Source organism: Alternaria postmessia, assembly GCF_024291825.1.
Source record: "Alternaria postmessia strain BMP 2775 chromosome Unknown scaffold_25, whole genome shotgun sequence".
Lineage (NCBI taxonomy): Eukaryota > Fungi > Ascomycota > Dothideomycetes > Pleosporales > Pleosporaceae > Alternaria > Alternaria postmessia.
This window is the reverse complement of record NW_026260098.1, coordinates 85,860-102,572: the sequence shown is the minus strand read 5'-3', so window position 1 is coordinate 102,572 and position 16,713 is coordinate 85,860. Positions and strand designations below refer to the sequence as shown.

The following is a 16,713-nucleotide window of genomic DNA, read 5'->3' as shown; positions in this document are numbered from 1 at the left end:
CCGGATATATTCCAGTCTAATACATGTCACTCGAGAGTGCGAGTATGTGACAATTCATCACAACTATGAGCAGACAGACCTTCGATGCAGCTGAGATTCGTCGAGCGAAGCTGTTAGTTTGCCCACACATGTGACCTGATCTGCCGAGTATCACGCGAGGAGATCGTGAATATCGTTTACATAGAGGTTCCATATGCAGATGAGAGGTTGTAGATAGGAGGCACAAGACGTCAAATCAGGATGGCAAAGAGTCGCTGTGCATTGTCACAGAGGCACAGAGGTTGGGGAAAGGCTTGGCGGGGCTCGGTGTTAGGCGGAGCGACCTCCGATCCATTTTCTGAGCATCACCAAAGTTACCACTAGAAGTCGAATCACGCGGCATCGTCGCGCATTGCACTTCTCGAAGCCGCCGTACCCATTGCTCGTGCGCCATTTGATTCCCTAGAAAGCACCTCATCATATTTGCTGGACTCTATCGCAACCCATCGCCATGAACGCCGTACCCATCACAAAAAAACTGATAGCCTTTGGGAGCAAGAAGATATACCTGTAGGCCACTACGCTACATCGTTTATGCTCAGGACTAACACAATTCAGTCCTAAATTCACAGTCGCACTCCTTCGTACACCAAACCTTTCCCCGTATCATGCCCGCTTCCTCGTCCCGCTCGACTTCTCAAAGTACGACCTTCGCGATTACCTCTACCACGCCTACAACGTCAAATGCTTCAACATCAGATCGTACGTAAAGCAAATGCCTGTACGCGATACGCGCGAACAGCCACGGCATTGGTTCCGTGAGGACTCGAAGAAGTACATGACGGTAGAGTTGGAGCAGCCATTCGTCTGGCCAGAGGTTCCCGACCTAGAGCCATGGGGCCAACGAGAGAGGAGAGAAGAGATTAAGCAGGCGGCCAGCCAGAATGGAGCTGGAGACATGGCCGAAGCAAGAGAGGCAGCCAGGACGCTACGAGAGCAGGTCAAGAAGTTGCTCGACAAGAAAGTCTCGCGGCCGGATCCCGAGATACAGAAGAAGAAGGCAATGTCTGTAGAGCTCACAGCAGAAGAGTTGGAAGCAGAAAAGCTCAGAGAGCAGGAAGAGGCAAATCTACAGCGTATGTCAAGACTAAAGTTGTGGGCGAAGGAACGGACAGGGAAGGCCGTGGAAAGCGATAAGCCTAGGCGGTATGCGATCAAGGTTTGAGGTTGATCTTGCGTCGTGTATATATGCTTGTACTATATTCATCAGGATGGAGCAAGAATCATCAATACTTTGCAATACGTGTGATGACATGTGTGGTACAACATGATGGAGCAAAGTACTCTGAGAAACTTCCGATTCGACCCAGTTGGGGAGTGTCTTCATGCCTACAGCTCGTTCTTGGAAGATGTCGTGAGGCTATATGGTATCATGTCTTTGCTTTGTCCAGTCTTCGTTGCCTTGTTCCCAGAGATATCATGGAAGGGGACTACAGTGGTGTGATTCAGATCTGGTGACCAACTTGACATGGAAAATCCGAAACATGTACGATCTAGTCTAGTACGTGGTCCATACTTCAGAAATTGCAAAAAGTTAGAGAGGCTGTTGTTGCTGCTGAGATAAAGCAATGCAGCTACCATGCCCCAAACACTCGTATTGGCATGCGCCACAATTTCTAGCGACCAAACACAGGTTCACGCGTTGAAGGCATATCGTCATCGACTCCTCAATAAAACATGAAGCAAACAAACAAGGAAGGAAAAACATGTAGTTGGGCATCTTTTTGAAGATTGTCAGGTACTACCCGGTCCTTCCAGGGTTTGGGCCAACGTCAAAGTGTCAGGCCACAGACTGGCAGGTGTATCCTCGCATGTTCGCTGGAGTTCCATGTACCTACCACGGGTATCGGCCAATAGCTGATGACTCACGTGGCGTTCTGTACATAGCACCCCTACACACAATGGCACCGGGCTTCGTCATCAAGCCCTGAATGCTGCCGAGTGGACAGGGTGCAGGACAGAAACTTGGAATCATGGCTTAGAAGCAGCGAGACATGTGGAGTGGGAGATGCAGCCATGAGGCGAATGGGGAGACGATGCGACAGCTGTCAGAAAGCCGTCGTCGCAACGTAAGATGGACGAAAGTGAGGCACCGGTCAAGATTCGGAGGCAGCCGGAGAGGGGCTATGGCGAGCAACATGTTCGCAGCGAAAAGCACCCAAGTCGTCCGTCGGTGAGGGATGCCGGTCAGAAAAGCTGCGCAAATCAGTTGACCTAAACCCCGTTTGAGACTGTCTTCTCGTTGGGCGCAGCAGCTGGTAGAAGAAAGTTTGGCCTTGGCTGTGGGCAACCCAACAAGTGACATCATAGGCACGCTGTTGCCGCTTTGCGCTCTCAAGACTGACGCCCACCCCAGCCTCAAGCAAACGGTAACATCTACGCCACCCCACCTGCACCGAGATAGATCCTTGGGACCCAAGCCAAACGGACAGTCATCAGCCCTGGACCTTCCGAGTCGATCATCCTGTTAAATACCACTGCCTGCCGGTGCCCTGCGACGCTCGACACCCCATTCCCCTACCCACCTTGTCCCGTTACTTCGCAGGCACCTTGTTCTTCGTTGCGACAGCCCTCCAACTATCAAACTTGCGCTTACTAGCCAAGTAAAGTCTATCTGACCAAAGAGACTATTTGGTATGTCCAAGGCGCCGCCCTGCTCGTCGCCTTCGTGCGCCCGCTAACCAAGCCTTGCGCAGAACACCGGACCCGGATACGACGCTTCCTGCTGCTGGACCCTGGAGAGCCAACATCGCCCACGGCGGGTATAGAGCACCATCACCATGTCTGAGTACAGCTACGCACCACGGCACCGTACGCGGGAGCCTGAGTACGTCACCGAGACGACGTACATTGAGCGCGGCGGTCGCGGAGGCGGGGCACGAGATCTCGTCTACCGCCCCGCAGCGCGCGAGGACAGCATCGAGGAAATCCCCCGCGACTTCCCTCCCGGTGCCGAGTATAGGCAAACCAAGTACCGCGAGGAGTATGCGCCGCCCCGTCGCACCCGCTCAGTGAACCGTGGCTACGATGACGACTACTATGACCGCCCCCGTCGACGTGACCGCGACTACGATGACCGTTCCGAGTACTCTGAGCGCCCCAACATGCAGCGCCGCAAGTCCATCGTCGACAAGGTCAAGGACTTTGGCGAGTCTGCAGGCCTAGGCGGTATCATCGGCGCAGTCACTGGAGGCGGCCGCGACCGATCACGCTCCCGTCCTCGTCGAGACGACCGTGGCTACGACAGCGACCGATACGGATACTACGACGACCGCGACCGCCGAAGCAGCCGCTACGGCTCGCGTTCTCGCAGCCGCAGCCGAGGAGGACGCAAGTCTGAGAAGTGGGAGCAAGCCGCCAAAGCCGCCATCGTCGCCGGTGCTGTCGAAGCCTTCCGCAGCCGCAAGGAAGCCGGTCCATGGACTGGTGCCAAGGGCCAACGTGTCGCAACTGCTGCTCTCGGTGCTGCTGGTATCGATGGTCTCATCGACAGAGACCCTGGCAAGCACGAGAAGAGACACGTCGCCGAGTCCGCTCTGGGTGGTCTTGTCGCTTCTCGTCTAGCCAACGGCTCTCGCTCCCGCTCCCGTGCTCCTCGTGGTCGTGACGACTCCAGGTCTCGCTCCCGCTCTCGTGCCAGGTCCAGGTCCAGGTCCATCTTCGGACGTTCGCGCTCTCGCGGCCGCTCGCGCTCCCATTCCAGCGAGGGAGGAAACAACGGTCTCGCCAAGGTAGCTGGTACCGGTGCTGTGCTCGCAGCAGGCAAGGCTCTATACGACCGTGTGCGATCCAAGTCTCGTTCCCGAAAGGAGCGATCCCGCTCTTCCAGCGCCGACAGCTATGTGCCCTCACGTAGGGGCAACCGCCGCTCGTACAGCCGAGGCCGCGGTATGGACGACCAGTATTCCGAAGCCCCTTCCAGGACTAACCCAGATCGCAGACTAGCCGCCGCCGGTGGGGCAGGCGCCGGTGCTTTGACAGCACAGGGTGGAGGAGCAGATCGGGGTCGATGGGACGCTAGCAGCGATTCCGAATCGTCCACCGACATGGAGGAGAAGCGCAAGAAGCTACGAGGTAAGGAACTCCTTACTGCGGGTCTAGCCACTGTGGCCACCATCCACGCGGCGCATGGAGTCTATTCTTCCATGGTTGCCTCGGAGAACCGTCGCAAGCTCGTCGGCGAGGGCGAAATGTCACCCGAAGAAGCGCGCAAACGCAAGTCCAAGAACATGCTCCAAGATGCTGCTGCCGTGGGTATCGCTGCCCTCGGTATCAAGTCAGCCTACTCCGAGTGGAAAGAGATGAACGAGCAACGCCACAGCGTCAAGGAACTTGAGACGCGCCGCCGCAAGAGGAGAAAGCAGCGTGAACGACGCGAGAAAGAAGCCCGTCTAAATGCTCTGGGAGCCAATATGAATGGAGCAGCCGCTAATCCGTACGCATATCCTGTAGCTGCCAACCAGCCTTATCCTACGTCCTACGCGGATGCGAATCCTTACGGTAGCTCTGTGCCACCGCCACCCATGGGTGCGAGGTATTAGATGCTTACCCGACCATCACCCCCGTTTCCTTACACCTTTTCGAAACGGTCTTCTGGTTAATTGTACTGTCGCGGTTGTCTAGAAAGTATTGTTAAATACCTTTTTCTTTCGCGAGGCTTGGAGGAAGCGAATGTCATTGTTCTTCTTTTTAGCAACTCCATTCTTTTACACACTTTGGTCTTTTGACGAACGATGATCATGGTAGCGAATGGATGGATAGATGGCATCTTCTTGGTCTTGGGGGAGAAAAGAAGAGCACATTGGGTTAATGCGACGTCGGGTCTTCTGGCTCGGAAATGAATGATTCACGACATGACTTATGAACTCAGGATAGATATGAAATGCAAAATGGTCTTTTTACATCAGATTTCTCACCTTTTTATTCCGAGGCCTTTGATGTACTGTTGCCGAAAATTGTGGTTAAATAGACATATGCTTCAGCATAACATCCAACGTCGATCCCATTCAAAGCCATGGTGAGTAACTGTAATAGTAGTTGGTTCGTCGTTTACTTTTCATGATACCGAACCTTGTGGATCTGTAGGACGATAGGATCGAGCATAAACCTTTTTGGGATAAACTTTGGACTCAGACATGGGCACAGTGTCCAATTCTACGAATACCATGACCAGGTAACTATATGATATGTGATGCCAAAACTAACAAAGCACAGGGAACCCCAGGCCTCCATGCCTCCAGATAGACTAAGTTTTCATGAGTACATCGCCATGCTTTAAACGCCAGGGTATGTTAGGAAAGGTAAAATAGATAATCAAAAGATGTGAAAAGCAGACATGAGATTTGAGATGGGGCTCCAAAAACCCTTCGTTGCCGCAGTCATGTGTTTCAGAGACCTTCGTCGCTGCAGTTATCACTGTCGTTATCCTCCATGTCGGGTTCATCGACCGCCCACAAGATGAAAGGTCCGTTGTACTCTAGCTACAAATAGTCAGTATGCGTCAGATGATGGAATCCACCATGGGGCCACTTACGTTACGATGACCCTGCTCCGAAGCAAACCACCATCGACCCAGAATGATCCGGCCACCTGGCAAAACAACGCCCTCATATGCCCAAAGATTGTCCTCATTTAGGTTGTTGTAGTCCTGGGTGAAGTGCTTCATGAAGGTGATGCGCTGCCAGCCAGGGATACCACCTTGAGGAGGCAGAATGTTGAGCCATCCAAGAGCCATGTATTCGTCGTCAAGGTCCTCGCCCTTGCCCTCAAACTGAATGCTGGATGCGGTAGATCTAGCTAGACTCCGGCCTTGAGTTGTGATGCCTTGCTTGCCAGTGTCGTTCGTAAGCGAGCGGAGACGGTCTTCAAAAACGGAGGGCCATGGTAGCCGGCGACCATCGGGCAGGACACTATCTTCTGCGAAAACGAGCTCGAGGGACTGCATGTGATCAGTGAATGTAGGCACGGCTCCGAAGACTTCGAGAATAGCGTACCTGGATTTTGCCTTCGTCAACGTTCTTGTCGATATACACTTGCTTTCCTGGACCTTGTCGTCGCAGCTTCTGGACCTCAGAGTTATCAAGAAATGAGTATGTGCCCTTCCAGTACTTGCTCAGCGGCTGAACACCATTTTTAAGCTGTTCTCGCCACGCTGAGGGCTTCTGGGTAGCGTCTAGCCCTTCGATCCTGTCGAAGAGTGTCTGGGCGTTCTCGTTCATCATGTGATGACGGAAGAAGCTCATGGCGTGTAGCATCCAACCGAGGTTCAACTTTGTGTGATCGTAATTGAAGAGTGGAGCAGCAGATGCAGACAGGTAAACTGCGTGCTGCGATTCCTCAAAAGCAAAGATGTTGTGCTCCAAGCCTTCGATGTTAAAGACAAATTGAGAACACATAAGCTTCACCGCGGCAAGCCCATCATCAATGTGCATCAATGCGCCGGGTGGGGTGTCAGGGGCGCGTCGGTCGTTGTTAAGAAGGCGAGATCTGAGAATGAAGTCCAGGATGTGAGCGTGATTCTTGCAGCGGAGACGGCCATGCTCGTCAACTGTGGTAGCTCCTTGGAATGACTCTGCTTTGTGTTAGCATACGAGATTCGTGTTTAGTTCTTGAGGGTATGGTTTGACCTACCATTGATCATATCCTTGAGCATATTGACGACCTGTCTCTCTCCTTGGCGAATGCCATGGAAGAAGGGGTATTTGATCCCTCGTCTAAGCTGCTTGGAGCGACGCTGGTACACGCGACATAATTGCAGATTGTTAAGACCGTCCTTGAAGTCATACTTCTCGCGATACTTAGCGCGCCAGAAGGAAAGTCTGTCTGCATCAATGGCATCGTTTGTAGAGTGGCAGATCAGGCGATAATTCGCAATATCCTTGTCGTTGTCGAGTTCATGAACGATGGCCTTGTTGAGCTACCGCAGATTGTCAGCGTCTGTACATTCATATGCATGTCGGAGATACACACTTCTATAGGTAGAGAGTCGAATGCCGTAGCAGTAGTTGGGCCCAAAGGGCGAGACATGTTGATGTGAATGACTGGTATGAGGTCAAGAGATTGAGATATTCAAGGTTCCAATGCAATAGAGGAAGCGGGTTGGTGGAAGAAGAAGGACTGGCAGTATGTGAGGACGATATACGGTGGAGAGGTCACCCGCACTAGCCGCGAGTAAAGGTACGTTCCTATTGTAGAATAAGAAGTGAGGGTGGCAGGGATCCAGCTAACCGTAGACAGCCCTCGCAAAACGACGTGAAGGTGGAACTCTGCCTACCATGCCCAACTGAGCAGCACCACACACCAAATCCAGCGGCTGTGTCGGGTTATGTGCTTACTTAAAGCTCCAAGAATGTCGTCAATAATCAGCAGTTCGGATCAGGCGGGACAACTGAGGTCTTCCCCAGCGATGTGATGAGAGCGGCGGTGACGAAGAATTGCAAACGATGGTGCTGTGCTAGGATGCGTTTGCACGCGGAGGGTAAGATTCCAACGAGGTATTGCGTTGAGGTTAGCTACGAACGGTGCAGGACGGTGCCGATACAGGAAGCATGGCCGATGATTGCATAATGAGAATGCGAGGTCGAAGACGCTGAGAGCGGTTGCGGTCGCCATTGCTCGTCTTCCACATGCCTTCCTAGGAAGGTACAGCCAACGATACACAACCCAATCTGAAGGTCGGTACGATGTCCAAAAATCGGGTATACGTTTCTGCTTGATGTCAGGATATGATAGCGAGTGGTACAAGGGGCATATCGCACGACTACAGCCTTGCATTGTGTATATTGTGACTACACAAACATGATTGTAGTGCCCTTCCTTCTCATCGTCTTCTTCAGACCAGCGCGGCAACTACAGCTGCACCAACAGCCCAATAGCTTCCACTCCCAACGCCCCCTCTCACCGCAGTACCAGTAGTCTCGCTCGGCTGAGGCGCACTTCCAGATCCTGTTGGGCTCGCGCTCGCACCATTTCCAGCATCCGCCGCCTCGCTCACATCCGCAACACCACTGCCATCCTCTCTCGTAACGACGAAAATCTCGCCCGTAGAATCTGAACTCATGAATAAGCGACCCTGGGTATCCCACGCGAGACCAACGGGTCGGAAACAAGAGCCAGGGCAAGCAGAGAGGTCGGGGTTGGAGACAATATCAATAGCAGCTGTGGTGCTGTTGGCAGGTGCGACTGGCGAGCCGTTACCGTCAAACTGGAGGAAGCTGAGTTTGTAGCCGATAGGCTCTTCACGGTTCCATGAACCATGCATAGTTATCCATGCGGCAGTGCCATTGGGGTTGAACTTGATATCAAGGGGAGCCATGTGAGCGTCGAACGTGATCCTAGGAGCAATACGATCATTCTCGCAGAATGTGTCGTTCACAGTTGCGTTCTGATCTCCAATGGCAAACTGCTGGCCTGTCACTCCGCCAAAGTCTGGGATCTCGGACACATTCCATGCTGTGAAGCATGAAGGATAGCCGTAGTTGCCACCCTGTACATCGCTTCCGGTTCCATTGAGGTAACCGTGAAAGTTGAGCTCCTCACCTGGGTTGTTCTGATTAATAGTTTGTCCACTTCGCGGGATGTTGTCGACGCTGTTCTCGACAGAGTAGATACCACCTGAGACAGGTTCCTCAGCTACTCCCACCGAGTTTCTAAGACCCCAACCCAGCAACAGTCCGCTTGACGCATGATCGTATGCTGAGCCGGTCATGTTGCCCACATTGAAGGCTTTAATGGTTGAGACTCCTGTAGTCACATCCAGAGTCTGGAGATCGATGTTACCTACGCTACCACGGGAGACGAGTAGCATGTCAGGAACGGCCTGGGACATAAGTAGGGTACGTGTAGTATGACCCTCATCGTCTCCCATGCCCTCGACAACATCACGGGATTCAGATGTAGTCTGACCCTGTGACGCATCGTAGTCCCAAGCGTAGACATTGCTGTGGGAGGATGCATAGAGCGTATTACCGTCCTGCGAGAAAGCGATCCCATGATTCAACTGTTGTAATCAGTCATCAGAAACCATTTCTAGTCACGTCTCGCCCCGCACAACGCGAACACTCACAGATTCATCCTCAACTACACTCTGCACATCGCCATCAACTCTAATGCAGGCTCCATCACCCGTCAGCCTCAGCCTACTAACCCCATGCTCTTGTTCTACAACCAGCAGCCCACCTTCCCGATCGAAAATAATGCCGCGTGGATCCCTCAGCCCATTAGCCACGACCTCGACACGGAAACCCGGCGCCACCGAAGGAGCACCATTCTGTGGGGCAATGGGGCTTGCGCATGCTGTTGCAGCGGTGGATTGCGCTTTGGCCGTCAGCACAACGGAGCATACGCTCAGGCCCACCACGGCCATTAAGTGTTTCATCGCCATATTGAAGTGCTCAGAATGACGTGAGAAGTTGGCTGTCTCGGACGAAGAATTGATTTGGGCAACAAAACCGCTTCTGGCTGATCAGTCCGATGCGTGGTTGGTTAGCGAGAATGGGGAAGTTGGGGCGCGATATGCAAGGTACGGGTGTAGTCGAGCCAACAAGGACTTTCTCTCGGTGTTTACGTTGTGGAGATTGGAGGAAGTTTGTTGTGTTGATCACAAACGAGGGTATCCGACCGCTTGTGAGAAGGAACAGCGAGAAGGGCTCCAAAGCGCTGCACATATAGTCACCCCCCTCTTCTAGTAGGTAGTACAGGTGTCATTCGCCTCTCTCTTGGTGTCGTTCCCTGGTGTTGCTTGGCCTGCGCCTTCCAAGACAGGCAATCGTCATCGACCTCGGATGAATGAAAGCGCGGGGTTCTGCGATTTGCCCATTGTCAAACCATCGCAGTCTCAAGTACATGCACATGTAATTGGCGAGTACTGTAGTCTCGCCAATTCGTACTCGCCTTGGTCTTGGTGCATCAATCGTATGTTTCCACAAGGCAGGTCGCGCGACCGTTTTGATGTGGACATGCAATTGTGGAGTAGGGTTATGGAGGCTCTGTTTACCGTACGACCGATACGACCGAGCCGGCCGAGGATATTATTCCCACCCTTGGATGCGTGTATGCGCTTGCCGGGGAGTCGGACCAACAATGGCGGCTAAGCATTCCGAGACGAACGAGACAAGCAGTATAGCAAAAATCTGGTAAGCTATATCGTCTGGAAAACAGGAATATGCATCGTGGATGACAGTGCAGCAGATTAGGGCGTCTCTCGGTTAGTGGTAGCTTCGGCTTTATGACTGCAAAGCGGCATGGGCTTTATTTGTTGTGCTGTTCCAAGAATGTTGGTATAGCTTGATATATACAGTTTACCATTACGGTACAAGTGGAAAGAGCAAATCTTACAATCGTCTGCTATGTCCGCTGTATGGTCCGGTGATCTTCTGCAGGAAATATTCGTCCCGTGTGCCTTCGCTGCTCGCTGACCCGCTCGGGCAGAAGCGAATGCGAGTATGGTACGCTGCTGTACGGAGATCTGGCTGTCCGGCATGAACAAGATGCGCAGGCGATCATCAGTGCGTAAAACTGCGCCTCGTTCGGCGTTGCCTTGATAACTGGCTCATCAGAAGGCGATGCGTGGGAATGCATTAGTGGCGTGTGATTCGGCTATGGGCCTGCAGTAGTTGGCCTCGCAACAACGGCTCGGAAGCTATGGTAGTTTCAGGAAGACAACTTCAACTAACAGTTTAGATAGAGGGATGAACTCCGGCGTAACAGTCTTGTAAAAGCAAGAGGCGGTGTATACGAGCTACCTAATATGGTACTGGTAGTTGTTAAGGACTACACAATGGCCTAGACGCTCTAAGCATGATACCGTTGTCTCGGTTCCGAGAGCTAAAATTGTAGACATCACGGTCAAGTCAGTGGCGCCATTGTGTAAGATATGTTCCAAATTCTGTGGATTCGTGTCTCAAGAGACAGTGACTGTGGCCGTCAGGTATCAATGCTATGATTTTTGAGAGGACCCTCGTTGTTGTGATTCAAGATATCGTAGATCAAGAAAGACAAAGGAACAAAGAAACAAAGAGAAAACCCTCAACCCGCTTTTGTACATGACTGGAACGTGTAGAAAAGCGGCTCGCGAACTGCGCGGTATGCCCATCCCGCCAGGAGAGTATTATATGCTCAACTCCTCCACAAAGGAAACCCAATCCTGAATGCGCCATAATCTTCCATTAGACAAAACACATGCGCTTCATGTAGCATGCCTCCTCTTTTCCATGTGTATCCTGGCCGGGAGATGCTGCAACTTATGCAAAAGGAAATCGCAAATGCCATGTCGCTCCAAATGCAGTACTTGGCCTGACGTGATAATCGACGGCTGCGTAATTAATACAGGGAAATAGTTGATCAGGCCGCGAAGGCTTGATCCTCGCTCGAACGCTCTGATCCAAAGTGAAATATCTAGAAGAAACTTTTGTTTCTTCCCACAAACTTTTGCCCAGATGCGTGTGACCAGCACGAAGCGAGTCGTATGCTTCTTTTGAAATGCTCGTAAGTCGCGTCGTCTTATCCTGCGAATCTACATTACTGTCATGAGCTTCATCTGAGCCGCAAGATCCGCCTCTTGTTGATGGATCGTGCCAAATGGTGGCTCCTCGTGTAGGGGGCTCGTAAGAGGGCTGGAGTATAAGCCCTCTGCATCCCTGATTGTGTCTTTGACCTTGCGCGTCAACGTGCTGACATATGGCACGATACGTCGCAGTGTCGAGGTATCGAAAGGGACTTTCTTCGAAGGGGTCGAAGGTATGGGAGGCGCGTCTAGGAACGGTTCATACGCGCTCCTCCTCTTTTGCAGCGCTTCAATGACGGAGCGCGCTTTGGCTTCTGAGTCTTTGCGGGGTCTCGTAGCGATGGTCTTCGACTCCTGGGTAGCGGGGGTGGCGTCAGCCTCCGATTTAGCTGGTATCGGTGAAGACTGCGGGGTAAAGATTCCATTGCTCGAAGGAAGGATAGACTTCCGCAGCGGGCGCGCCGATTGGGGCGGGTTCTTGGTGCTATCCTCATGAGGAGAAGATGATTTGCGCCTTCTTCTTCCATGGCTAGGGCTTGCAGATGGGTCTTCAAAGGCGTCTTCGTCGAAATCAGGCGATGATGGTGGTGAGTCGTGAGCAACATCCTGATGATCGGCCTCCTGATCTGCAAGCTCAATCATTGCATCCACTTCAAGCCACATGCCGGAGGGTGTGCCTTGTATCATACCAAGCGCAACAGCGCGTACTCTTTGCTCTTTTAGTTCTTCGATTAACAGACCCCATTCGCGCAAGAGACTGATGTTTGCAAGAACATTGTTCTGTTGCTCTTGTATGCTCTTCGGCACGATCATTGCTGAGCTACTGTCCAGTCCAGGAGAGCTTCCGTCCTCAGCAACAGGCTCCTCGGTGAGTTCGGAAAAGTCAAAGTCGTCGTTCCAGTCTTCGGTGACACCCTTGCTTCCCACACCCCAGGTGCCAAACTTGTTTGTAACTACTGTGTTACGTTTGCCAGTCAGATCCGGGACCACGGGCACACTCTGGCTGCGAGCGTGCAACCCGCTAGGTACTCGCCGACCAACAGATCGACTGCCTCTGCGGTCTGCATCCTTCTTTCCGTGCACTGTACGGGGACGCGGCGGTGTGCGGTCTCCTGAATTCTTGTCTGCAATTTGCTGTTCAGACCAATCGAAGATGCTGCTGCGTGCGTCCTTGTCACCAAACTCTGATGTGGAATGTTGTGGCGTATTTGGGTTGGTAGTGAAGCCCGGTGCGAGTAGATGCGTGTGCTGTCGCAAAAGAGCCACAGGGTTGGCCTTGTGGTTGACTGTTGGATGATCAACCCAGGGATCCTCATCATCTGCCTCTTCTAGTGACCACCTACTACTGTCGTCGTCGTCTCCTGCGCGCGAGTCCCATTCCAGCGTGCCAAGCGAAAGCGGCTTGGGCATGCTCGGGGAAGACGACGGTATCGCCTTGGGGAAGAGCGGCGCACTGTGTGTTCGAGTGACACTAGGCGAGTCCTGCAAGGAGCGTTGGGGGCGCACTGTCCGCACGGGAGTCGATATGCTCTCCTCTTCCTCGGCGATGCTCTGGTGGCCGGCGACACCATTGACCATTGGTTCTCCAAACGATCCGGGCGGCAGTAGATCTCGTAGGGCTGTAATCTTGACCTTGGAGGGGGGCGACTCGTCGAATATAGTCTCAATGCGAGGCCCACGCGCGCCGACGGTTGAGCCTCTGGTCGCACCCGTGCGCAGCGAATCAAAGACGGTCTCGCTCTGGACGTCAGCGTCGTCCTCGTCGCCGGACCCTAAGGCGCGAAGTTCATTATCAGACGAGCCGACCAATGTCGAGGCCTGTTCTGAGGGGGCCATGGAATGACGCGAGGCCCGAACTCCCGATTGCGCTAGAGTAGGGGATGGTGGCGCTTGATTGGCGCCCGGTGCGGCTGAGGCCAAAACATCGGGCTGCTGGGGCATTGACGCCAAGGCCGCGCCAGCAACGGGATCAGTCGAGGGGAAGGTAGGGAACAAGGGCGACGAGACAGGCCTGCTCCGAGAAACATTGCGGGCAGGTGCTGTGTCAGTGGGCCCAGCGGACGTGGCGATGTCGCGTCTTGCTGGTGTTGGGTCTGTCACATCTCGTCGACTTTCTCCATATGAGGTGCTGTGTGGCCGTCTGCTCATAGTAGGCAGAATCGGTGCTGAGTTGACCCGCTGGGTTGCACGGCGGGAAAGTTTGGGTCCGGGCACTGCGACAGTTCGCTCCTTCCTGGATGAGAGGAAGGAGGTGATGGAGAAGGAGCGTTTAGGTCTGGGGGCATTCTCGGGTTGTGATGTGGAGGGCCGACCGCGAGTTTGGTTTGTTACTTTGGTAGCAAACGTGGCCGCCATGCTAAGTGGCGTCTCTGGTCGACTCACGAAGAAGACGCTTTCGGCATCGTCGCTTGTCGAGTCGTCCATATCCTCTACGCCTGCTACGACCGATCTTGCGAGCACGAGCATAGGCTTGTGCTTCTCGTCTGGAAATATCCTCTTGAACCCATTTGCATATGCCACTGAACCACGCCGCCTCGCCAGTGTCCGTTCCTTGGTGATCCTCGCTGTGAAAAACTGTGTGTATTCGACCTCACTGTCGGTGCTCGCTGAGGTCTGTTGTTCGTCTGTTGAAGTATGCTCGGCCGTCATGGATAGGCGCGCACCGTAGTTTTGCAGTGTTGCGTTGCGTTGGTGGCTGGTCGCTGGACGACGGAAGGACGGTCGGAGAGTCGCAGAGCCCAAGACAGGCGCTTCACGGGGCCCGCGCACTGACGAGGCGCGCTTGACCAGCTTGTTGCGCGGTACTGCTGACGTAGAGCGTTTGTCGATTACGGGCACGGTCGAGCCGTCGTGCGAGAAGGCCATTGAGCCATTGGAACATGAGACGGCTGGTGACAGTGGAGATGGGCTCGTAGCCCGGCTCGATGAGTTGGAAATAGACGAGAGGCGCTTGATCCACGAGGCTCGTCGCGTAGGCACGTATCTTGTCGTGTCCACGTCAGACACACTCTGCTCGCTCGAAGGGTAGTTGTTTGCGCTGCTCGGCAATTGCAGCGCCGCATCGTCGCTCGTCTTCCTCCTTACGATTCGCAACTGGGAACGGCCTTCCTGGCTGAGTCGACTCGCAAATGACATGCGCGAGGAAGGGGCGACGGGTATGGGGGCACTGTAGGAAGGCGCAGTCGTGGTCATGGCAGCAGTAGACATTGGATTAAGACCCGGCTCGAATGCCGGTGTCGCCTTCTTCTTATTGAGGTGCGACGAGTCGAAGGGGGCCTCTCGTCCAAAGGCCAAGCCGACAGAGGATGTACCAACGACAGTGGCAGTGGCACAGAGCTGTATCACAAGGGTCCGTCAGTCATGGCGCCTAGTCAGACTTCTTATAACAGAGGTATATTGAGGTAGGACAGGCTTGGTGCAGCCATTCTCGGATTAGACGCAGTAGAGGTGTCGATCAAGACATATCAAAACAAATCAAGGGCAGCTGCAGCGCGTACAGAAGATCCACGGACTTTGAGATAGAGAAAATGCAGGGTAATTACCGTTGGAATCGTTTTCATTCTCGTAGGAAACCAAGCCGCCGGGGAAAGGTCACTCGTCGAGGCGCTTGTGACGACTTGTCGAGCATTATGGCATGTCAGGGTGCCGGTGAACCAGGGATCGCGAGCTGCACGAGTAGGGACGGTGGGAGTGGAGGGGCTCAATCAGGCGCTGGGGCAGGCGTACTGCATTACGAAGCGTAGTAAAGGAAGGACGGCACAAGCACCGCGACGGGCTGAAGCAGAGAGGTGGAGCTCGACGAGGAGCGAGCGGAAGACTGAAGAGAATCCAGTGCTTGTTGCTTCTGGGATCTACGTACAGGGCTACCCAGCTCTCTTTGGATTAGCGAGATGTCGCCGATGAGGGCTGATAGCGGCAGCTCGACTCGAAACATAACACGGAGGCACACAGACCCCATGCCTCACTTTGTACCGTCATAGCTCCACGCTGCGTGCAAAGTCAATCTCATCAGCCAATGCTGCATGCGATGCGACGTGCCCAAGCAAGAAATCTATATCCATGGACAGTGAGGGCCCGCTGCGGTGCGCGGTGCCCAGTACCACGACGTTGCGCAAGTCGGCCTAGGACAAGCTCTAGCGCCGAGTAACAATCAACAACAATCAGGGACATGGCGCAGAGAGGCTGGAAGAACCCCTCTGCCGTCAGAGCTACCCAAATATAGTGTACCAGCGAGCATCCCGGGCGCCCGTCACAACACACGGTGATTGGCAGCCGGCCGCTGAACTGCCTGGAGAGACCCCTGTAGCGCAGTGGAGATGTTTGCTGATCGCGGCGTACGCAAGTGTCAACCGGCTTATGTAGTCCATCGGTGGTAGCGAAGGCGTGCCTTAGACTGTGCAGCCACGGAGCTATCGCATGTTACCTCACGAGCACTCGGTACAGTCAACGGCAGAGAGACCTTGGTACCTACGAGCATGGCCTTGCCGTATAGATATTTGTTGAATCGGCTGTTTCGGGCACCAATTGCCCTTGTGGGAAAGCTGCTCATGGCCACGATCCTGGATAGCCGAAACGCACAGCACGTCAGCCCCAGAGCGGAGAAGTCGTGAGCAGCGGGAACATGGGTTGAGGATGGGACGGAAACGGTGACTGAGGCAGCGAATTCTGCACTCGGGGGATATCTCCGGCAAATGCGCGCACGGCATGACATATCCACCACGGGCCTGTAGCCATCTGTGGTTCTGAACATGATTTTTCTGAGGCCAAATCAAACGACATGGCCACATCACAGGTTGCATGCCGTAGCCAAGGCGGCTCCGTGTCCGGCCCAAGGCAGCTGGAGCATGACTACCACGGTCAGGATAGACTCCAGACGCTCTGGCAGACTATCGAGGCCGTTGTGCCCCTCCCTCTAGGCATAGCGGCCGCACGTTGGAGCTCATCTGGCAGACGGCTTGCTGGGCGAGCTGTGCGGTGCAGAGCCCAAGGTGACTGTGCGATGCGTGCTGTCCTGCGGGCACACAGAGATGCGAGTAACCGGGACAATCCCAGAAGCACATCATTGCTAAGGCGCCTCCAGACGCGTGGTGCAGATCCGCCAGCTCTGCCAGTCCACAAACGCAGAGATGGGTTGTCATGTTTGATGGGCTGTCGGCGTCGATGCCCTGATT

General features: G+C 53.9%; 5 protein-coding genes across 5 annotated transcripts; 2 read left to right on the top strand and 3 right to left on the bottom strand.

Annotated features, from left to right (window-relative positions):
- Positions 1-490: 490 nt before the first annotated feature.
- Positions 491-1,204, top strand: J4E82_004987 (uncharacterized protein; the record flags this gene model as incomplete). The annotated part of the gene is made up of 2 exons (XM_051731258.1): positions 491-549; positions 598-1,204. 2 exons carry the CDS (start codon positions 491-493, stop codon positions 1,202-1,204), a joined length of 666 nt encoding a protein of 221 aa, XP_051588939.1.
- A 1,615-nt stretch (positions 1,205-2,819) lies between these two features.
- J4E82_004986 (uncharacterized protein) lies at positions 2,820-4,580 on the top strand (the record flags this gene model as incomplete). The annotated part of the gene is made up of 1 exon (XM_051731257.1): positions 2,820-4,580. The coding sequence occupies one exon, from the start codon at positions 2,820-2,822 to the stop codon at positions 4,578-4,580; it is 1,761 nt and encodes a 586-aa protein (XP_051588938.1).
- Positions 4,581-5,426: 846 nt separating this feature from the next.
- J4E82_004985 (uncharacterized protein) lies at positions 5,427-7,065 on the bottom strand (the record flags this gene model as incomplete). Its single annotated transcript, XM_051731256.1, has 5 exons — positions 5,427-5,519; positions 5,573-5,977; positions 6,033-6,610; positions 6,670-6,955; positions 7,009-7,065. 5 exons carry the CDS (start codon positions 7,063-7,065, stop codon positions 5,427-5,429), a joined length of 1,419 nt encoding a protein of 472 aa, XP_051588937.1.
- An 805-nt stretch (positions 7,066-7,870) lies between these two features.
- Positions 7,871-9,421, bottom strand: J4E82_004984 (uncharacterized protein; the record flags this gene model as incomplete). Its single annotated transcript, XM_051731255.1, has 2 exons — positions 7,871-9,037; positions 9,104-9,421. 2 exons carry the CDS (start codon positions 9,419-9,421, stop codon positions 7,871-7,873), a joined length of 1,485 nt encoding a protein of 494 aa, XP_051588936.1.
- A 2,130-nt stretch (positions 9,422-11,551) lies between these two features.
- Positions 11,552-15,476, bottom strand: J4E82_004983 (uncharacterized protein; the record flags this gene model as incomplete). Its single annotated transcript, XM_051731254.1, has 2 exons — positions 11,552-14,878; positions 15,402-15,476. 2 exons carry the CDS (start codon positions 15,474-15,476, stop codon positions 11,552-11,554), a joined length of 3,402 nt encoding a protein of 1,133 aa, XP_051588935.1.
- Between the last annotated feature and the right edge of the window lie 1,237 nt (positions 15,477-16,713).